This window comes from Pangasianodon hypophthalmus, chromosome 14 (genome assembly GCF_027358585.1).
Source record: "Pangasianodon hypophthalmus isolate fPanHyp1 chromosome 14, fPanHyp1.pri, whole genome shotgun sequence".
Lineage (NCBI taxonomy): Eukaryota > Metazoa > Chordata > Actinopteri > Siluriformes > Pangasiidae > Pangasianodon > Pangasianodon hypophthalmus.
In genome coordinates this window covers 26,021,333-26,047,179 of record NC_069723.1, presented here as the reverse complement: position 1 = coordinate 26,047,179, position 25,847 = coordinate 26,021,333, and the positions used below count along the sequence as shown (strand labels likewise).

The 25,847-nt window shown below is 40.5% G+C and overlaps 1 protein-coding gene across 5 annotated transcripts; it reads left to right on the top strand.

Moving 5' to 3' along the window:
• The first annotated feature begins 1,132 nt into the window (after positions 1-1,132).
• Positions 1,133-24,301, top strand: asph (aspartate beta-hydroxylase). 5 transcript variants are annotated; one of them, XM_053239713.1, is made up of 12 exons: positions 1,133-1,365; positions 3,086-3,213; positions 8,942-9,094; positions 9,401-9,445; positions 9,914-9,982; positions 17,116-17,169; positions 18,449-18,517; positions 19,166-20,233; positions 21,538-21,573; positions 21,723-21,761; positions 22,050-22,085; positions 22,659-24,301. In XM_053239713.1, exons 2-12 carry the CDS (start codon positions 3,189-3,191, stop codon positions 22,664-22,666), a joined length of 1,602 nt encoding a protein of 533 aa, XP_053095688.1. In that variant the 5' UTR covers positions 1,133-1,365; positions 3,086-3,188; the 3' UTR covers positions 22,667-24,301. The 5 variants fall into 5 exon arrangements, with proteins under 5 accessions (XP_053095688.1, XP_053095687.1, XP_053095685.1 ...); XM_053239712.1 differs by lacking the exon at positions 3,086-3,213 and having other exon boundaries at positions 1,135-1,365; XM_053239710.1 differs by lacking the exons at positions 1,133-1,365; positions 3,086-3,213 and adding an exon at positions 4,132-7,270.
• Positions 24,302-25,847: the final 1,546 nt, after the last annotated feature.

Sequence of the window (25,847 nt, the reverse complement as noted above, 5' to 3'; positions counted from 1 at the left end):
AGAAGAAAGACACTTAACATCCCAATACTGAATATCAGTAGGAGCAAATATTCTGTACAAGTGTGAAAGTGTGGAAGTGAGAAAGTGAGAAAAGTGACAAAAGTGAGACAAGTGAAAGGGGTTTCAGCTCCGTCTCGTCTCCAGTCTTCAGGATGGAGGACACCGGGAGTGAAAGAGGGAGGGACTCCAGCCTCTGAAACATTCTGTACTGAGAACAAAATGTTCAGGAACCACAGCTCACCGTATAGAACATACAGCAGAATGCACACGCTCCATTGTACACACACACACACACACACACACTCACACTCACACTCACTCACACACACACACACACTTACACACTCACTCACACACACTTACACTCTTACACACTTACACACACACACACACTCACACACGCACACTCACACACTTACACACTCTTACACACTCACTCACACACACTTTCACACTCTTACACACTCACACTCACACACACTCACACTCACACACACTCACTCACACACACACTCACTCACTCACACTCACACACACACACACACACACACTCTTACACACACACTTACACACTCACTCACACACACTCACACACACTCACTCACACACACACACACATTCACTCACACACACACACATACATAAGTATTGCAGCAGTACATGTGCTCATTTAACCATTTTTATGTTGTATGTTCTTTTAAGGGTGTGAATTACACACATGTTGGTGAAAACACACACAATATAATATAAATATAATAACATGCGTTTTTATTTTGCTGATTTGTTGCACATTTCGAATTTTCATTTTAATGTAAACCCACTCAGAAAACTGCAGAGCTCACTACACAATCTTACAATAAAGTTATATAACATTATATAACGCCTTCTCTATTTTAATCTTTTACGGAGTAAACACGAGGTGAATTCTCGCGATAAATAAAAAAAAACACACACTAGTTGTAATATCGCGATAAGTGGAATCTTCCATCTTGCCACGTTCCAGAGCATGTAGTGGGCGGGGTTTAACCTGCGGCTATCCACACGATTGAATCAAGGCAGACGCTTCTGCATGGGGATTGGCTGGATTTTTTTCATCGCCCCGCCTACAGCTGCATTCCGCGCTTATCACTGGCCAAATGCTGAGTCACTCAAACGTGCTGGTCGGGTTGCTATGAGGCTTCAGTTTGTGCAGGAGGAGGGTTGATTCTGATTTTTACCGAGTTTCATTAATTAGATCTCTACAAAACTCTGTGACATTAAACTCGGAGTGAATTTCAGATTAAACACAGCGAAAAGAGACAAAAGCGAAGAACCGACAAGAGAAAATGGCCGCCAAGAAAAACCCCCGAGGACAAAGCAAGAAAGGTGTGTATGCTAATTCCCCAAGTTTGAGTTCAGATTAATCCTGCAGAAAAGAGCTTCAGATTAATTTCTGCAGAAAAGAGCTTCAGATTAATTTCTACAGAAAAGAGCTTCAGATTAATTTCTACAGAAAAGAGCTTCAGATTAATCCTGCAGTAAGATTAATGTGTTTATTACTGCAGAAATGATAAAAACAAACACAGCTGAACGAGGAACAGAAATGAAAATCAGCTCATCTTCATGCAGCATGAATGCAAATCACATTCAGTAACTACTTTTATCACAACTATATTTATATAAAATAATCTAATTGTATTATCACCAGCATTACAGTCTATTGCTGCTTTATGGTAGACTGTAACAGTCTGTAATTTTGTGTAATATTTCCTGTGTTTGGCCTTCAGGTGTGTGCTGGAGTTATAACATATTTATTACATATTTATACAGCAGGTCTGTGAGAGTGTGTGTGAGTGAGTGTGTGTGTGTGTGTGTGTGTGTGAGTGAGTGTGTGTGTGTGTGTGTGCAGTTTTCAGGGTCTGAAGAAGTTACACGTGGCCTTTAGCTCTCAGACCCTCCTCCTCTTTTATAAACTTATATTTTATACACTTTTACTATTTTATCTGGTTTCAGCTCTGCACAGTCTTTAAGTGAGCAGGTTTTATTTCTATTTTCTGATGATTATAATTTTGTAGTTTCTGTAACCGTTAGGATTAGGGTCAGGTTTTGGACTGTACAATCTTTATATTGCAGTGTTGTGTACTACGTTAGTTATTTTACATTAGTTATTTTACATTAGTTATTTTATCTCACATAGTGTAGTAATAATTTAATTAAATTATACGTGTGCAGTTTAATACACAGGAATAACAGTCGTGCTGTAAAGGGCTTAAATGTTGCTGATGTTCTCCAGTGTCGGATAATAAAGCCTGAGTTTGTCACATACACATTACGGCACAGTGAAATTCTTACTGTGCATATTGCGTGAGGAAGTTGGGGTCAGAGGTCAGGGTCGGCGGTGATACAGCGCCCCCTGGAGCAGAGCGCGTTAAGGGCCTCGCTCAGGGGCCCAACAGCGCTGGGGCTTGAACCCCTGACCTTCTGATCAATAAACCCAGAATCCGTAACCATCGAGAGCCACCTCTGCCCTCATAATCACTTCCACTGTGTTATGTATTATAATGTACAGTAAATTTTAGCTTTTAGTAATGTCATGCATTTTAAATCCGGGTAACATTATACTGTACCTGAGTGAGTTCGTAATATATTATACTGTTTTATATCTGAGTAAATTCTCTCACATCCCATAATAAGCCTGAAGCACTTCTGTCTGTAGTGGAGTGTTCTGCAGAAAGTCTAGTAGCATGTAGTACATTCTGTGTGTTTTTATCTGTATTTCAGTAATAGTCTTCATTAAATAATAAATATATACAGAGTTTATTTTGTAATATGTATGTAATAAACTCTCCTGTAGTTGTACATCAGTGTATTCTGTAAGACTGCTGATTCAGGAGGTATTTAGTGACTAGTGTCTTAATGAACAGTGTTTATACTCTACAGTCAGTAGATATGTTTAGATTTAAAGACACCGGAGCTATTGGCCTCATTGGCGTGTGTGTGCGCGCGTGTGTGTGTGTGCGCGCGTGTGTGTACTGTGTAAAAGCTGTTACTTTATTAAATTTATTTTGTTGTATGAGTAATGTTATGTTCCTGCACCTTCTTTCAGCCTGTGATTGACTCTCCAGGGGCTGAACATGTGGTAAAGCGTGAAATCTGTCATGACCCATTTTTCTTCATAACATAAAACCTGCTGCCACTAAACACCCCGCATGAGCGGTGATTCAGATCAGATGTGTAAGTGTGTTTCGTTGTGTCCTAGTGTATATTCACCGAGTGCAGGTGTATACTCACACCGGTGTGTACGTGTGCCGCTGCGCGCTTGTGTGTCGATTGACTGTGTGATGCTGACTGTACACATGTTTGTGTGAGTGTCTGCATTGAATGTTTGGATGTGCATGCATGTTGATCTGCGCCTGTGTGTGGAATGACTATGTATGAGCACATGGCGGTTGAATAACTGGGTGTGTACGCGTGTTGGTGGTGTTGTACACACGTCACTCGTTGTTGTGCACATGCGCGTTGAATGACTGGGTGTGGATGCTGGGAGTGTGCACATGTATTGTGTGTACACGTGTGTTGGAGTGTGTGTGTCAGCATGCAAGCGTATCTGTGTGTGCATGTCGGTGTCAATGTGTGTACTAAACACCTGATTGTGGCTTGTGACGCTTCACTCTGTATTAGTGTGTGCGTGTGCCAGTGTGCATGTGCTGGTGTGTGCCAGTGTGCATGTGCTGGTGTGTGTCAGTGTGCATGCCTGTTGGTGTGTGTGTGTCAGTGTGCATGCCTGTTGGTGTGTGTGTGTGTTAGTGTGCACGCATGTTGGTGTGCATGTGTATGTGCGTGTGTCAGCGTGCAAGTGTTGGTGTGCATGTGTGTGTGTATGTCAGCGTGCGGACGTGTGCATGTTGTGCATGTCGGTCTGCATGTGTGTTGGTGTGAACGTGTGTACTAAACAGCCGATTGTAGCTCCTGACTCTTCACTCTGTTCCTCACCCAGAGAGATGGTTCTGTTCATGTTTCTAAAACTCCTGAGTGAAAACTCCTAGTGTGTGCAGTAGTAAAAGGAGACAGAATCTAACACCTCCCCACCCCCACAGCTGGACGAGCACTAATCTGTGCTAACTCTACTGTTTAGTGTTAGCTCAGTTTAGTGCTCGTCCAGCTGGGGGGGTGGGGGGTGTTAGATTGGTAGTTATGCTGATTAACTATAACAGCAGAACTAAAAGGGAGAGCTAGAAGGTAACGCAGACATGAGCATGTGAGATGAGTGCAAAACTGTATCACAAACACACCGAACAATCAATACTCAGGACAGAGTGCACTAACAGGACAGAAAAACAGAACAGAGTTATCTGGCAACGGTAGGTTCTACCCTGTCATGCAGTCGGGTATGAATAAAAGATAGAGAAAAGTGTAGCAGGAAGATCAGCAGTAAAATGTGTCCCACAGAAGCATTATAAAGGCTAGGTGTGCAGTGATGGCCACACGCTGGTGAGTGTTGGCAGGCAGCAGTATGTTCTGATTCCCTCAGGGAAGAAGCTGTTGCAGAATCTGGTGGTAGTGGCACAGATGTTCTTCTGCCAGATGGCGGAGGGTGAAGAGTCCATAAGAGGGGTGAGAGGGGTCATGGCCTTGTTAGATGCAGAGTTTGTGGGAAAAGGTGTCGGTAGTGAGTAGAGAAACCCAGATAATCTTCAACGCTGTTCTCATAATCCACTGTAGGTTCTTGCAGTCTGAAACTGTGCAGTTTCCATATCAGACAGTTGGTATGCAATTCCCATATAAGACAGCTGATCAGGACGCTCTCTACTGTCCCCCTGTAGAAAGTGGTGAGGATGGGAAGGGCGAGACTTGCGCTCTCCAGGTGAAGACGCTGCTGGGCTTTCCACAGTTGCTATGTTGATATTTAAAGATAGATGATTGTCTCTGCACCATACTGCAACCTGTACCACCTGCCCCCTGTATGCTGACTCGTCACTGTTGTTGATGAGACCTCCTACTGTATAATTATCAGCAGACTTGATTCGAGGTGTACTTTGCATTACAGTCGTGAGTAAGCAGTATTAACCGGCAGTACCCAGCCAGTTATGTTGTCAGGATCAGTAGCTTTCCTTGAGTTAACTCTGGGCAGTTTTTCTGATGTCTCCTGCATACCAACAGACTTCTTGGTCAGAGGATGTTGGGGTAGTTTTTTTTGCCAGATTCTTGTTCTGTGCCTCAAGCCATGCACAGACAACATTAAGTGCATTTGGGAGGAAGGTATCACCATCACAGACATGTGGTGTAGCTTTGTTGTCAGTAATAGCCTGCCATATATGGCCACGTATTCTGTGTCTCCATTCGGTGTGTCCATGGATGCTTTGTATATAGTTCTCTTTAACCTCTCTGATAACCTGACACAGGTTGGTTATTGCGGTGGGGAGGGCTGCCTTGTTGTTTGGTTGTTTGACCTGAAGGCAGTGTCTCAGGTTTTTAGTAGGACACACTGATGATGGCCTTGAAAGCAATCACATTATTTATGCATTTGCTAATGTGAACAGTCATTAATGCTGTGTATTCCTCCAAATCTGTGACCAAGTCATAGGTAGCAGCTTCCTTGAACATGTTCCAGTCTGTGTGATCAAAAAAGCCATGAAGGACTTTTTGTCTGCTTTGCTGCTTTGTAGGAAACAGCTCAGTAGTAGACTACTACCTGCTGTAGTCTTCATTATTCTAGGTACTAATAAAGAGCCTTTTGATCAAGCACGGCATGGAGTTTCAAAATGGACCAAAAGGTCACTCAGGTGCTGTAGTGAGAGACCATTCAGTGCTTTACAGGTCATTATTTTCTGAGCCAATGCAGTGTGGATAAGATAGGGCTGATATGATCAATTTTCTGGTTCTAGTAAGGACTCTTGCAGCTGCATTCTGGACTAACTGGAGCTTGTTTATGCTCCTACTGGAACATCCAGACAGTAAGCCATTATAATAGTGTACAGTATGCAATGAAATTCTTACTTGTATATTCTCCCCTATCAACAACACAACAAAGAAACAAACATCCATACAATATGTACATAGTCCAACCTAGAAGTAACATGCACAGCATGAACCAGTTTTCCTGCATCATGTAATGAGATTGTATTTCTCATTTTAGCAATATTTCTGATATGAAAGAAAGCGATCCTAGTGATATTATCTCCATGAGCTTCAAATGAGAGTCTGGAGTCAAAAACCACACTGAGGTCTTTTACTGCTGCACATGATGAAACCGAAAGGTCATCCAGAGTTATTATGTAATCAGAAAGCTTACTTCTAGCTGCATGTGGTCCTAGTACAAGTACTTCTGTCTTGTCAGAATTAAGTAAAAGAAAGTTAATAAGCATCCAGTTTCTAATGTCTTTTACACATTCCTCAACTTTATTAAGCTGGTGTCTGTCATCTGGCTTTGCTGAAACATACGACTGAGAGTCATCAGCGTAACAGTGGAAGCTAATACCATGCTTACGGATAACTTTACCCAGAGGTAGCATATATAGAGAAAAGAGCAGTGGGCCTAAAACAGAGCCTTGCAGGACACCAAACTTTACCTTAGTATGAGAAGAGAAGTCACCATTTACATCTACAATCTTATAACGATCAGTCAAATAAGACCTGAGCCAGGAAAGGGCCGTTCCCTTAATGCCTACTACATTTTCCAGTCTATCGAGGAGAATAGCATGATCAATGGTATCAAAAGCTGCACTAAGGTCAAGCAGCACCAGCAAGGAGACACAACCCTGATCAGAGGCCAGTAGTAGGTCATTTACCACTTTAACCAGCGCTGTCTCTGTGCTATGATGAGGCCTAAATCCTGACTGATAGGTTTTTTGAATGTTATTCCTATGCAAGTGTGAGCCTAACTGCTGTGCTAGAACTTTTTCTAAATTTATCTAAATTACCTGAGAGCAGTATGGGGTGTTCTGATTGGCTGCCAGCAGTGTGGTGAGCTATGATTGAATGAGTGCAGTAACAAGAAACAGAAACACACACTCATGACACACACAAACACATGCACATTCTCACACACACACAGACAGAGGGAGAGAGAGAGAGAGAGAGAGAGAGAGAGAGAGAGTCACTGGTTCACTGCTGGTCTAAAAATAACCGGAGGGTTGTCCGGGTTCCATGATGAATTGTTTTGGAACAAAAGGCTGTGCAGCTTCTGAGGGTCTTTGGTTTGAGACTTGTCTGAGCTGAGAGACGCTCTCGCTCGTGTGTGGAGCAATGGGGGAGCCGAAGGCTGAGGTGACGATGCTGAACGAAGAAGGAGGTAAAGGAAAAACCGAGTGTTTGGAAAAAGTTTGAGATGTTTCCAGAGAAACTGAGATGTTCAGCTGTTCAGTTCCGATCAGTTACAGGATGGAGTTATCTTTATTTCCAGAGCTGTGATTCAGATCTACTCGAGTACCTATGACTATACTTTATATATAATAGTGTGTGTGTGGGTGTGTGTGTGTGTGTGTGGGTGTGGGGGGGGGTGACAGATATCAGATATAACACTAGGTTTAATAGTTCCTACAGTTAAACACTGCTACACTTGGCTGATTTTTTTTTAAACAACTTTAATTGTTCAATTATATTTTGAGAGGAACCAGACTCAAAGGGAACCATCCTCATCTGGGTGACACCGGATAGTGCGATTATAAATCATTCCCTTCTATAACTGTGTACTACATGGACAAATAGTGCAGTTGTGTAACTTATGAGTAAGTTATGAATATAAGCATCAGAGTTATTTCTGAATTCATTATAGTTTTAACTTGAAGTCTTTTGTGTTGAAGTTATCAGCTGTTCAGTGATAGAGGCTGGAGTGCAAACTGTTCTTAGCAATTGCAGTCCTAAGGCTATCCAAGGTGTTCAGTGAATTTCTCACACACACACACACACACACACACTCTCTATAATAAGTGTGTGTGACCTAGAAGAACAGGAGACTCAGCACCTGTTCATTCTCTCTCTGCTGTGTGTGTGTGTATTTATAACACTAACCTTTTCAGCTTCAGATCTTCAGCTTTAACTCACCACATGTTCAGCCTGAGACTTTATTTCTGCTGTTCTGTTTCTTTATTTCCGTTCACGCTGAGGAACAGAAACTAAATTTTGTAACTAAATTAACAAGTAACAATGCGAGTCATCCAGATTTGCAGTTTTGCAGTTGGAGTAATTTAAAATCCTGCTGGAGCTGCAGCATAAACCATCACTATCTCTGTCCTCACCATCATCACGTTCAACAGGATCACCATCACCGACGTCCTCATCACCATCATCACCACCACATTCAACAGGAGCACCATCAACATCATCACCATCATCATCATCACCATCCTCCTCATCACCATTATCATCATCATCATCATCACCACCACATTCAACATGATCGCCATCAACATCATCATATTTATCATAATCACCATAGGCTGCTTTAGTTATAGTATAGAGTGCAGTAACTCCTGATCACTGCTGTGTGTGTGTGTGTGTGTGTGTGTGTGTTTGTCCTGAATAACATCTCAGAGCTTGGCTACAAGTGTAAACTTTTGGGCTTACAGCTGGTAGCGCTGCCTAAAAGGAGAGCTAAACAGCTAGCAGAATACTGTTCAGTGTCTGCTATCATTGGCAGCCGTCATATATGGAGAAGGAGCTGCTATTTATATCCTTGATATAAATACCATGTTTTAACTGTAGAACGATGTATTTTTCTGTGTTCTGCATCTCTATTATGTATGTCCTGTATTACTACTTTCTGAGTGGATATAAATAAATTGTGTGTGTGTGTGTGTGTGTGTGTGTGTGTGCAGGTCTGAGCTGCTGCACACTGAATGTGTACTGATATATAATTGTTTACTGTTTAAAGGCTGTAACTGGTGACTTACACACGCACGTGTGCCTTTCTGTTATAATCCTGTACACTGGTGTTTGTGCTCGTTTGTGTCCTGTTGTTTAGACGCCAAACCGCAGGTGAATAAAAATGGGAAAAAGGGCGGAGCTGCAGGTGGGACATCGTTCTTCACCTGGTTCATGGTTTTGGCTCTTCTGGGTGTCTGGACCTCCGTCGCTGTCGTTTATTTTGATCTGGTGGATTATCAGGGAGTGATTGGTGAGTCTGTCTTCATCTGCATCATCTTTCCCGGTGTGCATGTGTATCTTATAGGACATGTCATTATTAAACCTAATATTGTACATTAAACTTGCATTAAAACGTACAGTACGTGTCTTTCTCAGAGACGCGTCACGTGTGTTCCCTTCAGTGGTCTAAAGTCTGAGGGATTTTTTAAACATCCAGCTTTTAACTGATTATCAGCGTGTGTAAATTTCTGCTTGTCCTTATTTATCTGAACTATAATATATTTTAATTAGTGTATGTATATATACGTATATATTCTGGTTTTAATTTTACATGCAGCCAAGGCAAAGGATTTGCGGTATAATATTTCAGAGATTTTACAAGGTATGATTTTAAATTCAATAAAAATACATGAAATGTCTCATCCTTCATCACACAGCGAAGCTGAGCACAAGCTCTCATTAACAACATAGAAATAATAGAATATAAAAATCATAAGACTCACCGGCCACTTTATTAGGAACATGTGTGCACCTGGACATTCATGCATCCTGTGGCAGCAGCGCATTTGCATAAAATCATGCAGAAACAGGTCAAGAGCTTCAGTTAACCTTCATATCAAGCATCAGAATGCAGGAAAAATGTGATCAGAAGTAACAGAAGCATGAACTAGTAGAGACTAGTAGAGTAATAAAGTGAACAATGAGGGTGAATCATCAAAATGTCTAAACATTATAAAATAAAACTGTAAGTAAACTAGTGAAATCACATAAGCGTAAAATAATTCAGCTTCATTTATTTCAGTCTTATTTTGAATAAAATCACTGAAGTAAATGTAAATGATCTCACCAGGTAAACTGGCGTCCTACGATGCTGATGGTGATGGAGACTTCGATGTGGAAGACGCTAAGGTCCTGCTGGGTGGGTGCACAAACTTATTCACATTTATCGCAGAATTTAACACAAAGTATATAACAGTATTTAACACAGAATATTTATCACATTTTGGTTTTTTCGCATGGCTGATTTTGGTTCATTTTTGTTCCACCGCAAATACAAACTGCATGTGCATGAAAGTGTGTGTGTGTGTGTGTGTGTGTGTGTGTGTGTGTGTGTGTAGTTGTTTTGCATAATGTGTGTTAAATCAGAAGTTTACCACCGTGTAAATGTGGATGATTTATTTATCAGAAGTAAGTTTAGCCGCAGTATTGCTCAGGGCTGCTTTATACTTCTGCACTATACTGTGTTTGTGTGTTTGAGGTGAGGGGGATTATGGGTAATCGTGGCATGCACAGAGACGGCCTACAGAGAGTGGCAGCACCTTTTTTAAGTGTAGTTCTTAAAAAAAAAACTTGTACTACATAACTCATGACAGAATCTGATAAGAAAAAATCTCGCTTCAGTTCTAACTTATTCACGCGGTTGGTGTCTGTAGTAAAGCATCTTCTCTACAGTCTGGTTCCCGCTGCACTGACGGACGTCGCCCAGCGCCAGCAGACACGTTTGTCGGGTTTTGTCAGATCAGTTTGTTAACCTGTCAGCGTTTTTCACCGAGTGAACATGCTCAGTCATGCGTTTGTCAGGTGGTGGAATGTCTGAGCAGTGTGGTAGGATTTTCCAACGAACTCTGACGTAACCTGACCTGGGCGCAACCCGTTGCCATGACGATGAGGCAAGCGTCCCCGAAAACTCCATAGAAACAAAAGCCTGTGTGTTTTATTCGGGATCATCCGCTAGCCACATGCCATTTTCCGTATTCTGTTTCAAGAAGCAAGATTGCAAGTAAGAAGTAAGAAGCAAAACTGCAAAAAAAAATTGTTTATCACTTACATTTGCATAAAAATCTTGTTCATAACGTATGACCTAATAATGGTCTTAGCTTACCACGTCGCCTACCGTAAGATGACTTTCTCAGAGAACCTGGTGGACGGCTCTACCTGTTTCAGGAATAACCTCAGGTAAAGTTGAGCATCCAATTGGAAACAAGTAGTGCAGGGTATGAAAAGATTCCTCTGTGAACACCAAACAATACAAAGACATAGCTTTTAGAAATTGCAATATTAACATTTCCGCCTAAATTGTCTTGTTTGGGATTTTAAAGATGAAACAGATTACCATCTATTGCCAAGAAGCGAAGTGTCACGATCAGACGTTCACCGGGTGAAATGGCATCTCTAACATTTGCAGTTTGCCTCTGAATGATTGATGTCACCATCTGAAGTAGTGGCTGAAACTGCTTGGGGCAAACCGAGCAATATATCGAAAGCTCCGCACATCCTCTGTCTGCAATTTAAGTGCCTGTCTAAATTAGCACTTTAAAAAAAAATTGTATTGTCTGAGCACTTGTTAATACATTACCTCCCCAGCAGAGTTTCTGGACTGATGGTATTCCTAGTTTTTGACCTAGTGAGCTAATATCAGAATGTATTTATTGATAGACTTCAAAGCACTTTTGTAAGTTGCTCTGGATAAGAGCGTCTGCCAAACGCCGTCAATGTAAATGTAAATGTTTCTCGCGTCACAAAAACCAAGGCTTCACCCACAACTTCTTTCCTTTCACTCTTCATCTTTTCAGGCGAAGAACAACACGTAAAGACACAAGTAATAGCAAAATGTTAATTGTGGTAAAAGGATCATCCATTTTAAAACCAGTCTGTTGGGGCAGCGTGAACGACGGTTGTTTCCCAACATTCTAAATCCAGTGAATGTTCTAAAAGTTGGTGATGGTCGGCGTCTGTTGGTGCAGTGTGAACTAGGCTTATGATAAAACATGAACAGTACGAGCATGCAGATAAGAATAAGCTTTATAACAGCTGTAGTTCATTATAATGTCCAGTTTAATCCTGCAGGATCACACACTTTACTTTCTTCTAACACACTCCCAATAAACACACAGTGCAGGTGACGTAAACCACAGCAGCTCAGTAATAATAAAATCTAAAGTGTCGTCATTCAGTGATTGATAAAATTGTGGATTTAAACACTAGTTCAGTTAAAGTTCTTCAGTAAATGAACCACTGAATGCAGACGAGGGAAAACTTTTCAGAAACTCTTGGCTTGGTTTATAACCGATCACGCAACGTTTATTTCTCTTTCCTCCACACTTTTCAAAACTACGTTCTGCCCATGCTGTAGTGTTTTCATTGTTCCCCTCGTGTTCACGTGAATATGCAGACAGACGGCTGTGTGCCCTGAAGCACACACGTGTCTGAGAGTGCATGTTTGCAGATACGCTCTTGCAGAAGTATAAACCAGGCTTTAGTCGTGTACACTACCGCGGGGTTTAGTGCGCAGCTGTAGCGTCTCTGCATGGCCTCTTGCTTTGCTTCTCACACTTTAACTTTGCCTTATGACTTTTTATTTCCTTGAGCTGTAGTTTCCTACTAAACCTCACCTTTAACTTCCACTCCCTCTGTTTTTCCATTTTCCTGCTCCACCGGCATGTTTCCTGTTTCTCTTTCCCTCTGCTGTTCTTCTCTCTCCCTTCTCTCTTGCTCTCTCTCTCTCTCTCTCTCTCTCTCTTCTCTCTCCTCCCTGTTCCACGTTTGCATAGGACTGACTCGAGACGGCGGTACGGAAAGCTCTGAGTCCCTCGAGGAAGTGCTCGATATTTTAGCTGAAGAAGGTTCTGATTGGTTTCAAGGCTTCTTCACGTTCCTCTATGACGTTATGAGTCCGTTTGAAACGGTTGAGGACGATGAATCTGAAGCTGCGACAGACGACGTTTCTGGCACGTCTCAGACTGAAGGGGTTCAGGGTCAAAAGACGTGCGTCATTTTAGGACTTCAGAACCAGTAATTTTGATTTTTCACCACACACACATTTTATTGGAGGAGATTTTATTCTCAGACTCGGACCTTCTCTCATAAGGAAGGAATTTTTTTGTTTATTTCCAACAGTCACTTCAAAGGACTTGAAAAATTCTTGAGACATTTTTCAGCTGTAAATATTCAGTGTATAAAACATGGCTGTACTTTTGTAAAAACTATTTAATGATGATGTAAAACATCGCTTTTATCTGCAAACGAGGCCTGTGCTGATATAATAGTTATATATTACCGTAACCGCTGAATCTATTATCCCAGTTTACAATATTATCGCTCTGTATTTATCACATTCTCAGCAGTAACTCATTCAGCTTCATTTACTCACCATGCCTCGTTCCTCAGCTAAAACACAAACTATTATACGCAGTAGTGAGGAGCTGATTAACGCTAAAGCAGATACACTAATGTTCCTGAACTAAACTAGAAGAAGAACTAGGAGAAATGTAATCTTATGTCCACTTTTGGTCTATAAGGTGCTTTAGGAAACAGCCGACCTCCTGCGCACGTGCGCGCGCTCACACACACACACACACACACACACACACTCTGCTTAAAGTGTTCCCTATCTAGGTGCCCTACTGAGGGGGAATGCAAGAGTATTGAGGATATGCACGTTGAACGTACAGACTATCAGCACACGCGTCTTTTTACACGTTTCCTCTTCTGCAGTGTGTCTGCGCCTCACTGTGCTTCTGTAACTGACTTTAAACCCAAACACACGACTGACGTATTCAGGCTTTACTATTTAACACATTTAATACGATTCCTGTGTTCTTGTGGATCATTTAATCACTTTATCACTAACGAGCTTCAGAGCAATAATCGTGTTTTCAGGTGACTTTCAGCCTGCAGTGTGTTTATTAACTCTGTAGTGAAGAAAATTAACTGGACTCTAATTAACTTTCTCTCTGAGATGTGTTGTTAATCTCTCTGAGACTTCCTGCTTTACTCAGATCTACTGTTTTATATCAGAAATGTGAATGTTATTAACACATTATTGCTGCTTTAGAGACCTCAATCTTGCATTACTGGAATTTAATGAGTGTTAAAAGTAGATAAAGGAACGAAAAGAGACAGATGTCCTCATGACCTGTTGAATTCAACCACAAAAAAACAAACTCGGTGTAATATTTGGCCTACTTTAATTGTTTGCGTCACCACAGTGGCTTAACCTCTTAGACAGTGTTTTAATGAAACCTCAGCAGCGTCACATTCGGGCTGTAAAGGACACGAACAGCGCCGTGTTTAAATTCAGAGCTGAGTCTGCAGGAGACGTCTGATTGAGACAGAAACGACCAGCAGCGCTCAGAAACGCTGTCTACCTCAGAAACCTTCTGAGCAGTGCTGATGTTTAAAACATTAACAGTCCTGTGTGGTAATAAACTCTTCAGAATTCTGACATGTCAGCTGAAGGTAAAGCGTCATATCAACAGCAGAGGTTAGCGAGTTAACAAATGAAATGTTTTATTTAACATAAGTAATCACTTCATAACTGTTTTCTGTAATAAAAATGTAAAAATTAATAATAATAATAATAATGCTGTAATAATGTGACAGGCCTGCTGTTGAATGTATTTTATAATATTTAGTTTGCAGCATCAGTTTATATTCCTGAAGCGGAGATTTCTGTAAAAATTAGATCCTATAGTTTGTTTAAAGGAAAACAGACATGCAATTTAACCTTAACATTAAACTGAGCACAGTTGCACTAACGCACTCGAGTGTTTACTGTTTCAGCTCTGTGCTGTGTGTAAGGAGCCAAGCTGTTAATAAATAATAATAATAATAATAATAATAATAATAATAATAGACATATTCTTTAATCCTGAATGCATTCGTTTTCACACACACTTTCTCCGAGTTCTACAGAGCAGGCGTGTGGTGATATTGAACTTTCACATCAATGTTACGGGTTACAAAGATTTCATCTGTAAAATACAAATTATATTAAAAATACCATCATAAAAATAACTGACTCTGTATTTTCCTGGACTAAGATCTCAGGATGTCAGCAGTGTTCTTCAGACTGAATGGGATTTTCATCTCTGAGAGCAACGCGTGTGATTTCATTTAAAATGAAGACGACGTCTGTTGTATGTCCTTATTATAAACAAGAGACGTGCTGGGAGCTTTATAGTGTGCTTTGAGTGGCTGTTTGTTCAGTAAGTGTGTTTACTGAGAAGATTATTTACAGTGTGTGTGTGTGTGTGTGTGTGTGTTTTGTTTTTTGTCCTCATGTACCAGAGGAGAAACCAGGAGATTTGTCCAAGAAAAGAGGTATTTTAATTAAAACCAGCGTTTGGTGTGAAATTGGGCGTTTTTGTTTTGCAAGTTGCATGGAGATTTGGAGATTTTGCGTTTGGATGCTACTTAACAGATCTGTGAGAATGTGAGAGTTTGAGAATCTGCTTTAACGTGTGCTGGTTTGAGGAGTTAGGTGGATTCTAACCATCAGATATACAATGTGCTTCATTTCTCATTGTTTTAATTAATTCTTGGTAAAAGTGTAAAAAATTACTCGAGTTGTTTGGCTGTTTAAGGTTTTGTGAGTTGCCATCCTGCTGGTGTGTGTGTGTGTGTGTGTGTGTGTGTGTGTGTGTGTGTGTGTGTGTGTGTGTGAGAGAGAGAGAGAGAGAGAGACATCTTCCCTCTATTGCCTGTCAATCAGAGGAAGAAAAACCAATCACAGTGTCTGTGATGTTGATGTGTACAGACCAGGACCGTTAGCGTCTCGTCGTGTTGTTAGCCTTCGCCATCGCAGCCTGTAGCGGTGATGTAACTCAGCTACTCGGGGGGAATGACTAGATGAGTAAATGTAAAAATAATTAATTATTAAAAGTAAATAACTATGCAGTGATCCAGACATGACATTGTTCAGAGCTGTGATGGTTTTGCATCTTTAATTTGACTAAACTCTGCACGAACAGCCTGCTGTGTGGCGTTTAAACACTCGGCTGTAATGATTACATCATCAGTAAAACTCTCACTCTGTAGAAAAATCTCACGCCAAAGACGCTGGTCTGAAACTGAGAGAAGCTCTTAAAGAGCAGCTCACCATCATTCATGAGAGAGTGGAAGCCAGAAAGATCGCCAAGATGGCACTGGCGGAGGTGAGGAGCATCCTGGCCAAGGAGGAGGAGGAGAAGGTCCTGGAGCGGATCCGAGAGGAATCTGAGCTTAAAGCCTGGGAGAGAGCTGAGGCTCGACTCCGAGAGGAAGGAGAAAGGATAGAGAGGGAGGATGTGGAAAAGGCCATGGAGAGGATCAGGAGAGAGAAAGAGGAGAGAGAGAGAAAGGCAAAGAAGGTAAAAACACAAGAAGAAGAGGAAAAGAAGGAAAAGCCAGAGAAAGAGAAGAAAACTCTTGATAAAGCTGCTGATGTCGTGGATAGAAAACCTGAGAAAGATGGAAAAGAAGCTAAAAAGCCCAAAAAGAAGCAGTAAGACGTCATGAACGTAAAGAACAGATGCGTTGTGAGGGTTTTGGCCCAGTTATGGATCTTTCAGTCGTCCTGTGTGAACAGGTTTATAGTGCGGAAGAACAGTTTTACATATTAAATAAAAAAAATACTCTTAATGATCCACAGAGTAACAACAATTTTACACTAAATAAGACTTAAACAGTGAACATATCCATCACGTTTAACTTTAGATATTTTATTCAGAGACATGGTTCAGCTGCTCTACAGTTTTGAAACAGAACGAGTTGTGATCACTTTACTCCTGCTGCATTTTAGAAGGTAGTTGTTTTTTTGTTTTTTTAAAAAAAAAGTTTTTTTTTTGTGAATTATAGTGTGCACACTGGCTCCATGTCTGATTTTACTGAAATGAATAAAACACTTGAAGCAGCACTTGGATTTATCACTTTGAGTTAGTAAAGAGACGGGTTCAGAATGAGCCTTTAAATGCTGATGAAGAAACGAAGGCACAGTGATACCGAACTTATTGTTATTGTTTCTTAAAATACCTGTCTGATCTGTCATTTCTCTGATTTCCTTTCATGTGTTCATGAATAAAAACGTGTGGAACAAAAGTAAGCCAAACATCAGTCCATGTCTTTAAAAAAAAATTCAGTTGAGTACCTGAGGGACCGTTTGATAATTACGGTTATATGAGACATCATTTATTTGAACATTTATTTAATCTCTTTTGCACTACATTTGAGAGACGTGTTTTTTTTATAAGACGTCATGCCTCATGTGTGTACATCCAAATGTGAAACCCTCAGGACTGAAGGAGAAGCCTGACGTTACGGCCTCTGGACCGTCCGCTCCTGCTGAAGGTAAATCACACACGAGGAACAAATAGTGAAATAGTTCATTATTAATTAAAACACATACAGTTGAGTTGAATGAGATTTGTGATCATTCTTGTGATGAAAACTGAAGGAAACATTTTAGGAATAAATTAATCATCATCTTGTTTTTTTAGGAATAAACTTTGATGATAAATTCTTATTGCTGCTCTTCTTCAGTAGAAACCATTATTATAGCCATTCATTTTCTTACATATTTACCTCATTTTAACAGCCTTTATGCCAGGGGCCCAAACGTAGCTCGTCTTTCTGCTGCACGTTGCTTCACTGGCGCTGACCTTCGTGCTCCAGTAACCGAGCAGAATAAAACCTTCTCTGGAGAAAAGTGGATTATTAACCCCCTATTTTTGAGAGCCATATTTTATATCCACCTGCACTGCTGGTTCATTTCCCCTGATAAACACACTGGTTTGGAAATGACTAGTTTTATCATGTTTCAAACACACACCGCGTTTATAAACTGCTATAACCACACACTTTACACATCACAGTTCTGTAAACCAGCTGAAGAAACAAAGTCTCTCATCCGTCATGTTTAACTCTCTGAGCTAATGTCTGTCAGTGTCAAACTGCGAGTTTGCTTTATCATCAGTATTAGGAATGTGTAGCAGTGGAATATCGATGCACTCCACATTTCTGTTCTTTACTGTCCCAACACTTATCCTTCATCCTGTCATTACTGAAGCAGCTAATTAGCAAATGCTTTATGTTGAAATAGAATTGAAAACAACTAGTCTGTTAAAATATATAAGCTGTTCTGAGAATTAAACTACAGCGTGTCCCAAAAGTCTCCATACCCAGGGGACTGTGTTTCCCAGAACCACGTCGGTTGTGTCTTCGTCAGAGGATCTTCGTGGACGTCACTTTTGCGCGACACTTCCAGTCTTTCTGAATTTGTTAGTAAGTTTGGCAGCAGTGTGGTGTGTGTGATGTGCTCGCCACGTTTCCTTTTATACTCCATCGCAACCTTGTGACAGATTCCCGATCCAGCCATGAGAATGATTTCAATACCTTCTTATTTTGTTAAAGAACAGGCTATCTGAAAAAAAAAATATATATATATATATATTATATATATATACCAAGTATGAAAGGTTTTGGAAGAGATTTTACTAAAAAGTGTTGATTTCCCCTATGTATGTAGACTTTTGGGACACCCTGTATAAATTATTTTGACCAGTGATAATGATGAAATTGTAGCTGCTCATATTTCTGCAAATCCAGCAACTTTACGTCTGTTCTTCAGCCCCAGAGCCTGTCGTAGAGGAACAGATCCACGCTGCTAAAGTTGAAGAAACAGCTCAACTTCCTCCAGGTATGAATAAAAGATGTTAAGCTGATCTTGAGATATTTAACAAGCGGTATGATGTGTATATTAGAAATGTAAAATTCTAATAAAAATGTGAATTTATGTACAGATTAGGCTTCAGATCAAACAGACTGTATGAATATGAGTACATTTTTTTTTTTTGCTGCTTACTGGATGTTTTTTGTTTTTCGCACCATTCTGTGTAAACTGTAGAGTCTGTTGTGTGTGAAAATGCTGAAATACTCTCCAGCTCATCTGGTACCAGCAACCGTGCTGCGGATAAAGTCACTGAAATCACATTTTTCTTCATTCTGATGTTTGATGTGAACATGAACTGAAACGCTTGACCTGTAGCTGCATGATTTTATAATGTGGCTTGTGAGTGTATATACTCTACATCTAAACATTAGCTTTAGAATACTTCAGTATTGCACTATTCATGTGGCCATCCTTTTAAATTTCCTTTAAGATCCTTCCCAAAATCCATGGCATCATATCGATGCAGGTTTTCAGCCATTTGAAATGTGGAACAAAAGTCAAAGGTTCTGGACTTGATACAGCTGGTGCAGATGATAGAAATATCTTGTATAATAGAATAATCATTTAAGTAAAGCAATAAACACAACATTAAGAAAATTAAAATGCATTCCTCAGAGCCCGAGGCCGTGGAGGAGGAGCCCGAGGCCGTGGAGGAGGAGCCCGAGGCAGTGGAGGAGGAGCCCGAGGCCGTGGAGGAGGAGCCTGAGGCCGTGGAGGAGGAGCCTGAGGCCGTGGAGGAGGAGCCTGAGGCAGTGGAGGAGGAGCCTGTGGCTGTGGAGGAGGAGCCTGAGGCCGTGGAGGAGGAGCCTGTGGCCGCGGAAGAGGAACCTGAGGCCGTGGAGGAGGAGGAAGTAAAACCACTGATGGAAGAACAAGAAGAGGTTCCTGAAGAAGAGCCTGAAGTGGTGGAGGACGAGCCAGAAATAGCAGATGAAGTGTCAGTGGAAGAGGAGGCAGTAGAAGAAGCTGTGCTTGTTGAAGAGGCCATTAAAGAGCCAGTTGAGGAACCTGCCCAAGTGGAGGAAGCTGTTGAAGAGCCATTTGAGGAAGCAGTTGAAGAGCCAGCTGAAGAAGCTGTTGAAGAGCCAGTTGAGGAACCTACCCAAGTGGAGGAAGCTGTTGAAGAGCTAGCTGAGGAAGCTGTTGAAGAGCCAGCTGAGGAAGCTGTTGAAGAGCAAGTTGAGGAACCTGCCCCTGCTGAGGCAGTTGCTATGGAAGAAGCAGCTCTTGATGGGGAGGTAGTTGAAGAAGCTGCCCCTATTGGAGAGGCTACAGATGAGTTACTTTCTGTTGAGGAGACAGAAGAGGGAGCATCAGTTGAAGAAGTAGTTGAGGAAACCATTCCTGTTGAAGAAGTAGTTGTTTTTGAAGAAGCAGCTGCTGTAGAAGTCCTTAAGGACATTGCACCTGCAGTTGAGGAAGTAACGGAAGAAGCAGCAGCAGTTGAAGAAACAGTAGAAGAATCTGCCCCTGTTGAAGTTGCTGTAGAAGAGGCAGCTCCTGAAGAGGCAGTTCCAGTTGAAGGAGTGGAGGAAGAAGCACCTGTTGAAGAAACAGTAGAAGAACCTGCCCCTTTTGAAGAGGCTGCAGAAGAGGCAGCTCCTGACGAAGAGGCAGCTCCGGCAGAGGAGGTGATGGAGGAGGCCTTAACAGAAGAGCCCGAGGTTGCAGAAGAAGAGCAGGGTAAGAATTCACACTGTTTAAACTACATTAAGAGGTTTATCAGGCTACTTGTCCTGCAGGAAGAAGCTGTCGTTCCTCCTCCTGATATTCTCACAGTTTGCTTCACTTTTTGATCATCGATCCTGAAATACGTCCAGTTCGCTGTCAGTTCATCTCGTCTGTTCATCAGCACGGCAGTGTACACTAGGATTACGTCACGTAGTGGCACCTCGTATCAGACGTTTTTTTACGAATTAATGAGCGTGGCATCGTACCGATAGACGATACCGATATCTGTCCTGATGCATCCCTCCCCTTAAACTGCACTTCAGTTCAATCCAGTTTTATTTTAATTTATTTGTGTAGCATATATAAATTCCGGATATAAATTTAAAAATTTTAAATTTATCCCTAATATTAAATACCGCACTAGTTTTATCACACACTAGAGTCAGATACTTGAGCACAGACCTGCATTTTGAAAGCATGTCAATCAGATAAGCCCCGCCCCTTGTTCAAGATGACAGCCTGGGACTAAAGTCTACCAGAACCTCATCTCAGAACCTTTTCAGCTTGGGTCAAGTCCATCCCGAAGGGGTTCAGAGGGGTTGTTTTCAGTTTTTACTGGTCAAATACGGTATTTACCAGCTAACAGAAACCCTGATGTATGTAAATACATTTTTTTGATAACACATTTAATGTTGCTCTGTGGGATGTTCAAAGTTTGGGACTTTTTTTTTTTATAACCAAACCCTGACTGATACTTCTCCAGAACTTTGTCCCGAACTTGTTTTGAACGCTCCCTGTTTTTTTATGATGCTGTTTGTTTAGGTGTGTTCTCTACTAACGCTGGGTTCTCCCAGGAACAGGTGAATTTATATTGAGATCACGTGACACTGTAATTACACACAGATCGTCTCCACTCTACACATCGAGTGGCCTTAATTTAGGGGTTTCACAGTGATGGGGGTGAAAACTTATTTATATAAGTTTATAATTGAGTGTTATTTGTAAATATTTTTGCCAACTATATTGTTTTTCCTCCCACCTCAGTATTATGGGATGTTTTGTGTAGATTTATGATATAAAATCCCAGTTAAGTGCATTTCAGTGGAAAGGTTGAGGGGGTGAATACTTATGCAACACATTGTGTAGTTACTGTATTTACCGTATACAGATGAAGTGCTCTTAAATTCTGCTAGACACATTTATAAATGGCTTAAATCACTTCTGCATTATTATTATAAGGCGCTATGTAAAATAAAGTTTATTTTTATTATTGTTATTATTATTATTATTATTATTGACTGTAAATGTGTTTTTAGCAGAAGATTCACAAGACACAGAAACAGAAGAAACAGGTGAGTTCATTTAGTAATGAAATGTTTTTAGATTTTAATCTTTAATCTTTTCTTAGCAGAAATATGAATGTGTTTAAATTAATTCTGATTTTAGAATTAGAGCCCTGAGTGTGTCTAACATTTTTTTTTTTTTTTTAATAATATTTCAGAGGAGGAAACTGAAGAAGAACAGCCAGATGATGATGCAGGTTGGTCAATATATCACACTGCTGTATTTTAATTTGTGTTTCTCTAATGGACCTTTATACAAATACAAAGCTTATAACTGAATCTGACTAAAACATCAACGATAATTCAAGTGCTGAAGTTTTTTCCATTTATTTCCGTCTTTTTCTGTTTATTCCTGTAATTTTCCCTTTCTACAGATTTAGCTGCTCGATAAGGAAGAGAATTGATGAGCGAGAGATTAGAAATTGGTATTTTATTTTCGTCTCTGTGTCGTTACTAACGTGTTTCTCTCTGTAACGTTTGAACAGAGGATGTAGAAGAACAGAACGAGGACGAGCCGATGGGTAAAGTTCCATCTTTAACTCTTTCTGAACGCTCATGTGCTTATAGTCAGGACTTTATTACAGAATCCCCATGAAACATTTATTTATCCTCAACTCAGAATAAAACTCAGATGTGTTTTACATTACAACACTGAGCGAGTGTGTGAGCGCAAGGGTGTGTGAGCGAGCATGTGTGAGCGAGTGAGCAAGTGTGAGTGAGAGAGTGTGTGAGTGAGCGAGCGAGTGTGTGAATGTGTGTGAGTGATCGAGTGTGTAAGCGAGTGTGTGTGTGTGTGAGAGTGAGTGAGTAAGCGAGCGTGTGTGTGTGCGTGCGTGTGTGTGAGTGATCGAGTGAGTAAGCGAGTGTGTGTGTGTGTGTGTGAGAGAGTGAGTGAGTAAACGAGCGTGTGTGTGTGTGTGTGTGTGTGTGTGAGAGAGAGAGTGAGTGAGTAAGCATGTGTGTGTGATAGCAAGTGTGCGTGTGTGTGTGTGTGTTTGTTTCCAGACTGCTCCTGCTGTTACCTCACAGAGCTTTAAAGGTGGGTTTTGTGTCGGCTGTCAGAAATGTTTTGCTTATTGCGCGTTGTGTTGCAGAGACGTAAGTTTTGGCACCCTGTGCGGCGACGGAGAGAGGATCATCCCACTACGACTGAGCAGCTGCAGTGGATAAACAGAGAACAACACCAGCATCCTGATCAAATCCTTTAGGCTTTTTATTTTATTTTATTAGATGCTCAGATGTTTGAATGATAAAACACACCTGGTTTTCTATTGTACATGTTTGAGTTGGATTTTTTTTTTTTTTCGTTATTCCTCTTCCTGTTCCTCCCAAACATCAGCTCTGCCATTCCCACTCTGAGCTTTTCCGTTTGTTTCTCTTAGACGTGAAAATGCCGTTTGTTGAGTTTGTTGAGAATCAAATGACTTCCTGTGTATTGAAGCTGCTTTGTGAGTGTGAGATCTACACGTGTGTGTGTGTGTGTGTGTGTGTGTGTGTGTGTGTGTGTGTGAGTGAGAGAGCGCACGCATGTGTGCTCATCATGGTGTGTCCCTGTGTGGATATAAACACACACACACACCGTGGTGTTAATGTGAAGGTATGACGCAAAGCTGCACTGACGTTTATAAATGGCTTTCACAACTCACTTCAGTTCAGCATTACAGAACAAGGCAAGTTTTCTAATGCTGTGTGTGTGTGTGTGTGTGTGTGTGTGTGTGTGTGTGCGCGCGCACGTGTGTCCTTTGAGCCGTGTTTATTACAGAGTGATGAATCTCTTTGTGACAATTCATTTTAATTGTAAGCTCATTTTTCAGTTATCACTAATTTTACACAGGGGGCTTTTTGGGTTTTCAGGAGTTTTAAGTAATTCATGAGCTTTGTGTGACAGATACAGTTACAGCCGACACGTCTGACGTCACATCTCGTACCTCTTTTTGTCTTTATGGTTATCATAATTTTGCATTTTGCCTGAAAGTAAATAGTTCACATCACCATAAGCACCCAAGTTTTTATCAATTTTTTTTTATCATGATAATTGTGACGTTGTTTCTCCGGAATAAAACATCGGTGTGATGGTGATTATTTAAAGCGTTCACACTAATTGTTCAGCACGTGATTAATTTCAGTGCTGCAGCTGTACAGAGACAGAACACTCCTCATTAATCACATCACTGTCTCTCACAGCGGTGTTTTATTTATAACTCTTTTATTCTGATCAACATTTCACTCGTTACGCTTCTGCTGATGTGATACTGATTTCACAAAAACACTAAACACACAACACACTAAATGATTGCAATTTAGCTTTTAAACTTTTTTTTTTTCCTAGAACACTTGAGGCTGTTTGTTTCACAACACTTATGGAGTCAATGTGAATTTTTAAAGTGGTATTAATTTTGGGTAATTTACAAATAGTGTTTTTTTTTTTTTTTTTTTTAAGATTTTGAAGTATTTCTGTGGAGGTGTTTTTAGTCAGAAATGTTTCTAAGCCATAAGTGGGACGTGGACTTGTAGGAGAAAGAAACACAAAGCAGCAATAAATCTTTCTGCAGGTGGTTTAATTGCAGTTCTTGTTGAAACAGGATTTTATTTTTGATTAGGTTTACATGATATCCTGCTGTATGGGTCTAACACACTTTAACTTATTGCAGTTTTAGAGACTTTTGGGTCACAATTCTGTATGAAAGTGTCAGTTTTCTGTTTGAGTGCTGCAATAAAGGTTTGGGACAAAAACGTTTGATGTTGGTCTGATTTGTGTCATTAATAATCAGATTTATAGCTCAGTCTAAATAATACACTTCATGTTCACACAGAAAATCAGATAAACAGTTATATAACACTTAAATAACAGCTTTATTAAAATTACTATTTTAATTTAAATTTATCCCTAATGAGCGAGCCAGAGGTGACGGTGAGGAAAAACTCCCTGAGATGATGTGAGGAAGAAACCTTGAGAGGAACCAGACTCAGAAGGGAACCATCCTCATCTGGGTGACACGGATAGTGCGATTATAAATCATTCCCTCTATAACTGTGTACTATATGGACAAATAGTGCAGTCGTGTTAAAAGGAACTTGTGCATAAACGTCATTAGAGTTTTAAGAAGCCATAACATGAGGAAAAACTCTGAGTGTCCACTAGATGGCGTTCTAACACAAACACTGTTTATACCTTGAGTGGTCGGTTTATCAGCTCCATCCATAGCTCATCTGTTATGCTGTATTGGCACCCTTCTAACCCATCCACCACAGGAGCAGCACTGAGCAGATATTATTATATATTACGCTGACACTAGAGTGTGTGTGTGTGTAAAGGTTCAGCCATTACATTCTGAGATGTGTCACTACTTTTATCTTCTTCGTAGTTGTTAGCTTTGGACATGTAGCTGAAGCAGTTTTCACACAGATTGGGATTAGGGTATTCGTGTGGTACCATCCATAGCAATCTCACTGCAATCTCAATCCCTTTCAGGTTCCTCTCGAGGTTTCTTCCTCATATCATCTCAGAGGTTTTTTCATTAGTTATAAATCTATATCAATATATCTGGTAGCACTGCAACTAAGGATTATTTTGATAATTGACTAATCTAACGATTATTAGAACAATTAATCGACTAATCAGTGATTAATGCGATGATTAATTAGCAAATTATCAAATATTCGACTTCTGCAGTGGGTTAAAGGTTGATTTTGTCCAATTTGAAATCACAAACACAAACTTTCTCCTGTTGTTTTAACCTTTTTGTTCCCTTAAGTAAAATAATAATAAATTCAAAATAAATAAATCTGAGCTGCATTACAGACAAAAACAAAACAAATGATACAGGTTTGAATGTAAAAAATGTATCAAATAAATTCCAGCAGCATTAAAAGGCTTCATTTGAAAAGAAAAAGGATTCTGTACAGAGCTTTTTAAACTATTCCTCTAACGTTTATTTATGTGTTAATTTTCACAAGCTTCACTCTTGGAATTCCTCAGCGTTACGATAAACACGAGACTAGACCAGAGCTAGGGCAAGTGTTTAACCGTGATAACCTATAAAGTTTTAACATGAACTAGTTTCCTCCAGCTGGAGCACTCACCTTTCACTGCGTCCAGAGCTTCTCATGCAGAGATGTTTCCTCTTCCAGTGTTCCAGCATCCATGTTGTGCTTCCAAGCTTCAGCACCAGTTCCATCTTACAGGTGTTACACAACACTGCATTTTTTGTTTTTAATTTTATAGAACTTTGTTCTTCTTTTGGGTTTTGTGCTACAGCGCCCCACTGGTCAAATCGCGTCAT

What these genes read in the sequence shown, in the direction of transcription:
- asph (XM_053239710.1), top strand. Translation starts at nt 7,225, where the DNA reads ATGGGGGAGCCGAAGGCTGAGGTGACGATGCTGAACGAAGAAGGAG. An exon ending in GGATTATCAGGGAGTGATTG is followed by an intron (nt 9,095 to 9,400) that starts GTGAGTCTGTCT and finishes TTTTACATGCAG; the next exon opens with CCAAGGCAAAGGATTTGCGG. An exon ending in AACAGCTCAACTTCCTCCAG is followed by an intron (nt 18,518 to 19,165) that starts GTATGAATAAAA and finishes TGCATTCCTCAG; the next exon opens with AGCCCGAGGCCGTGGAGGAG.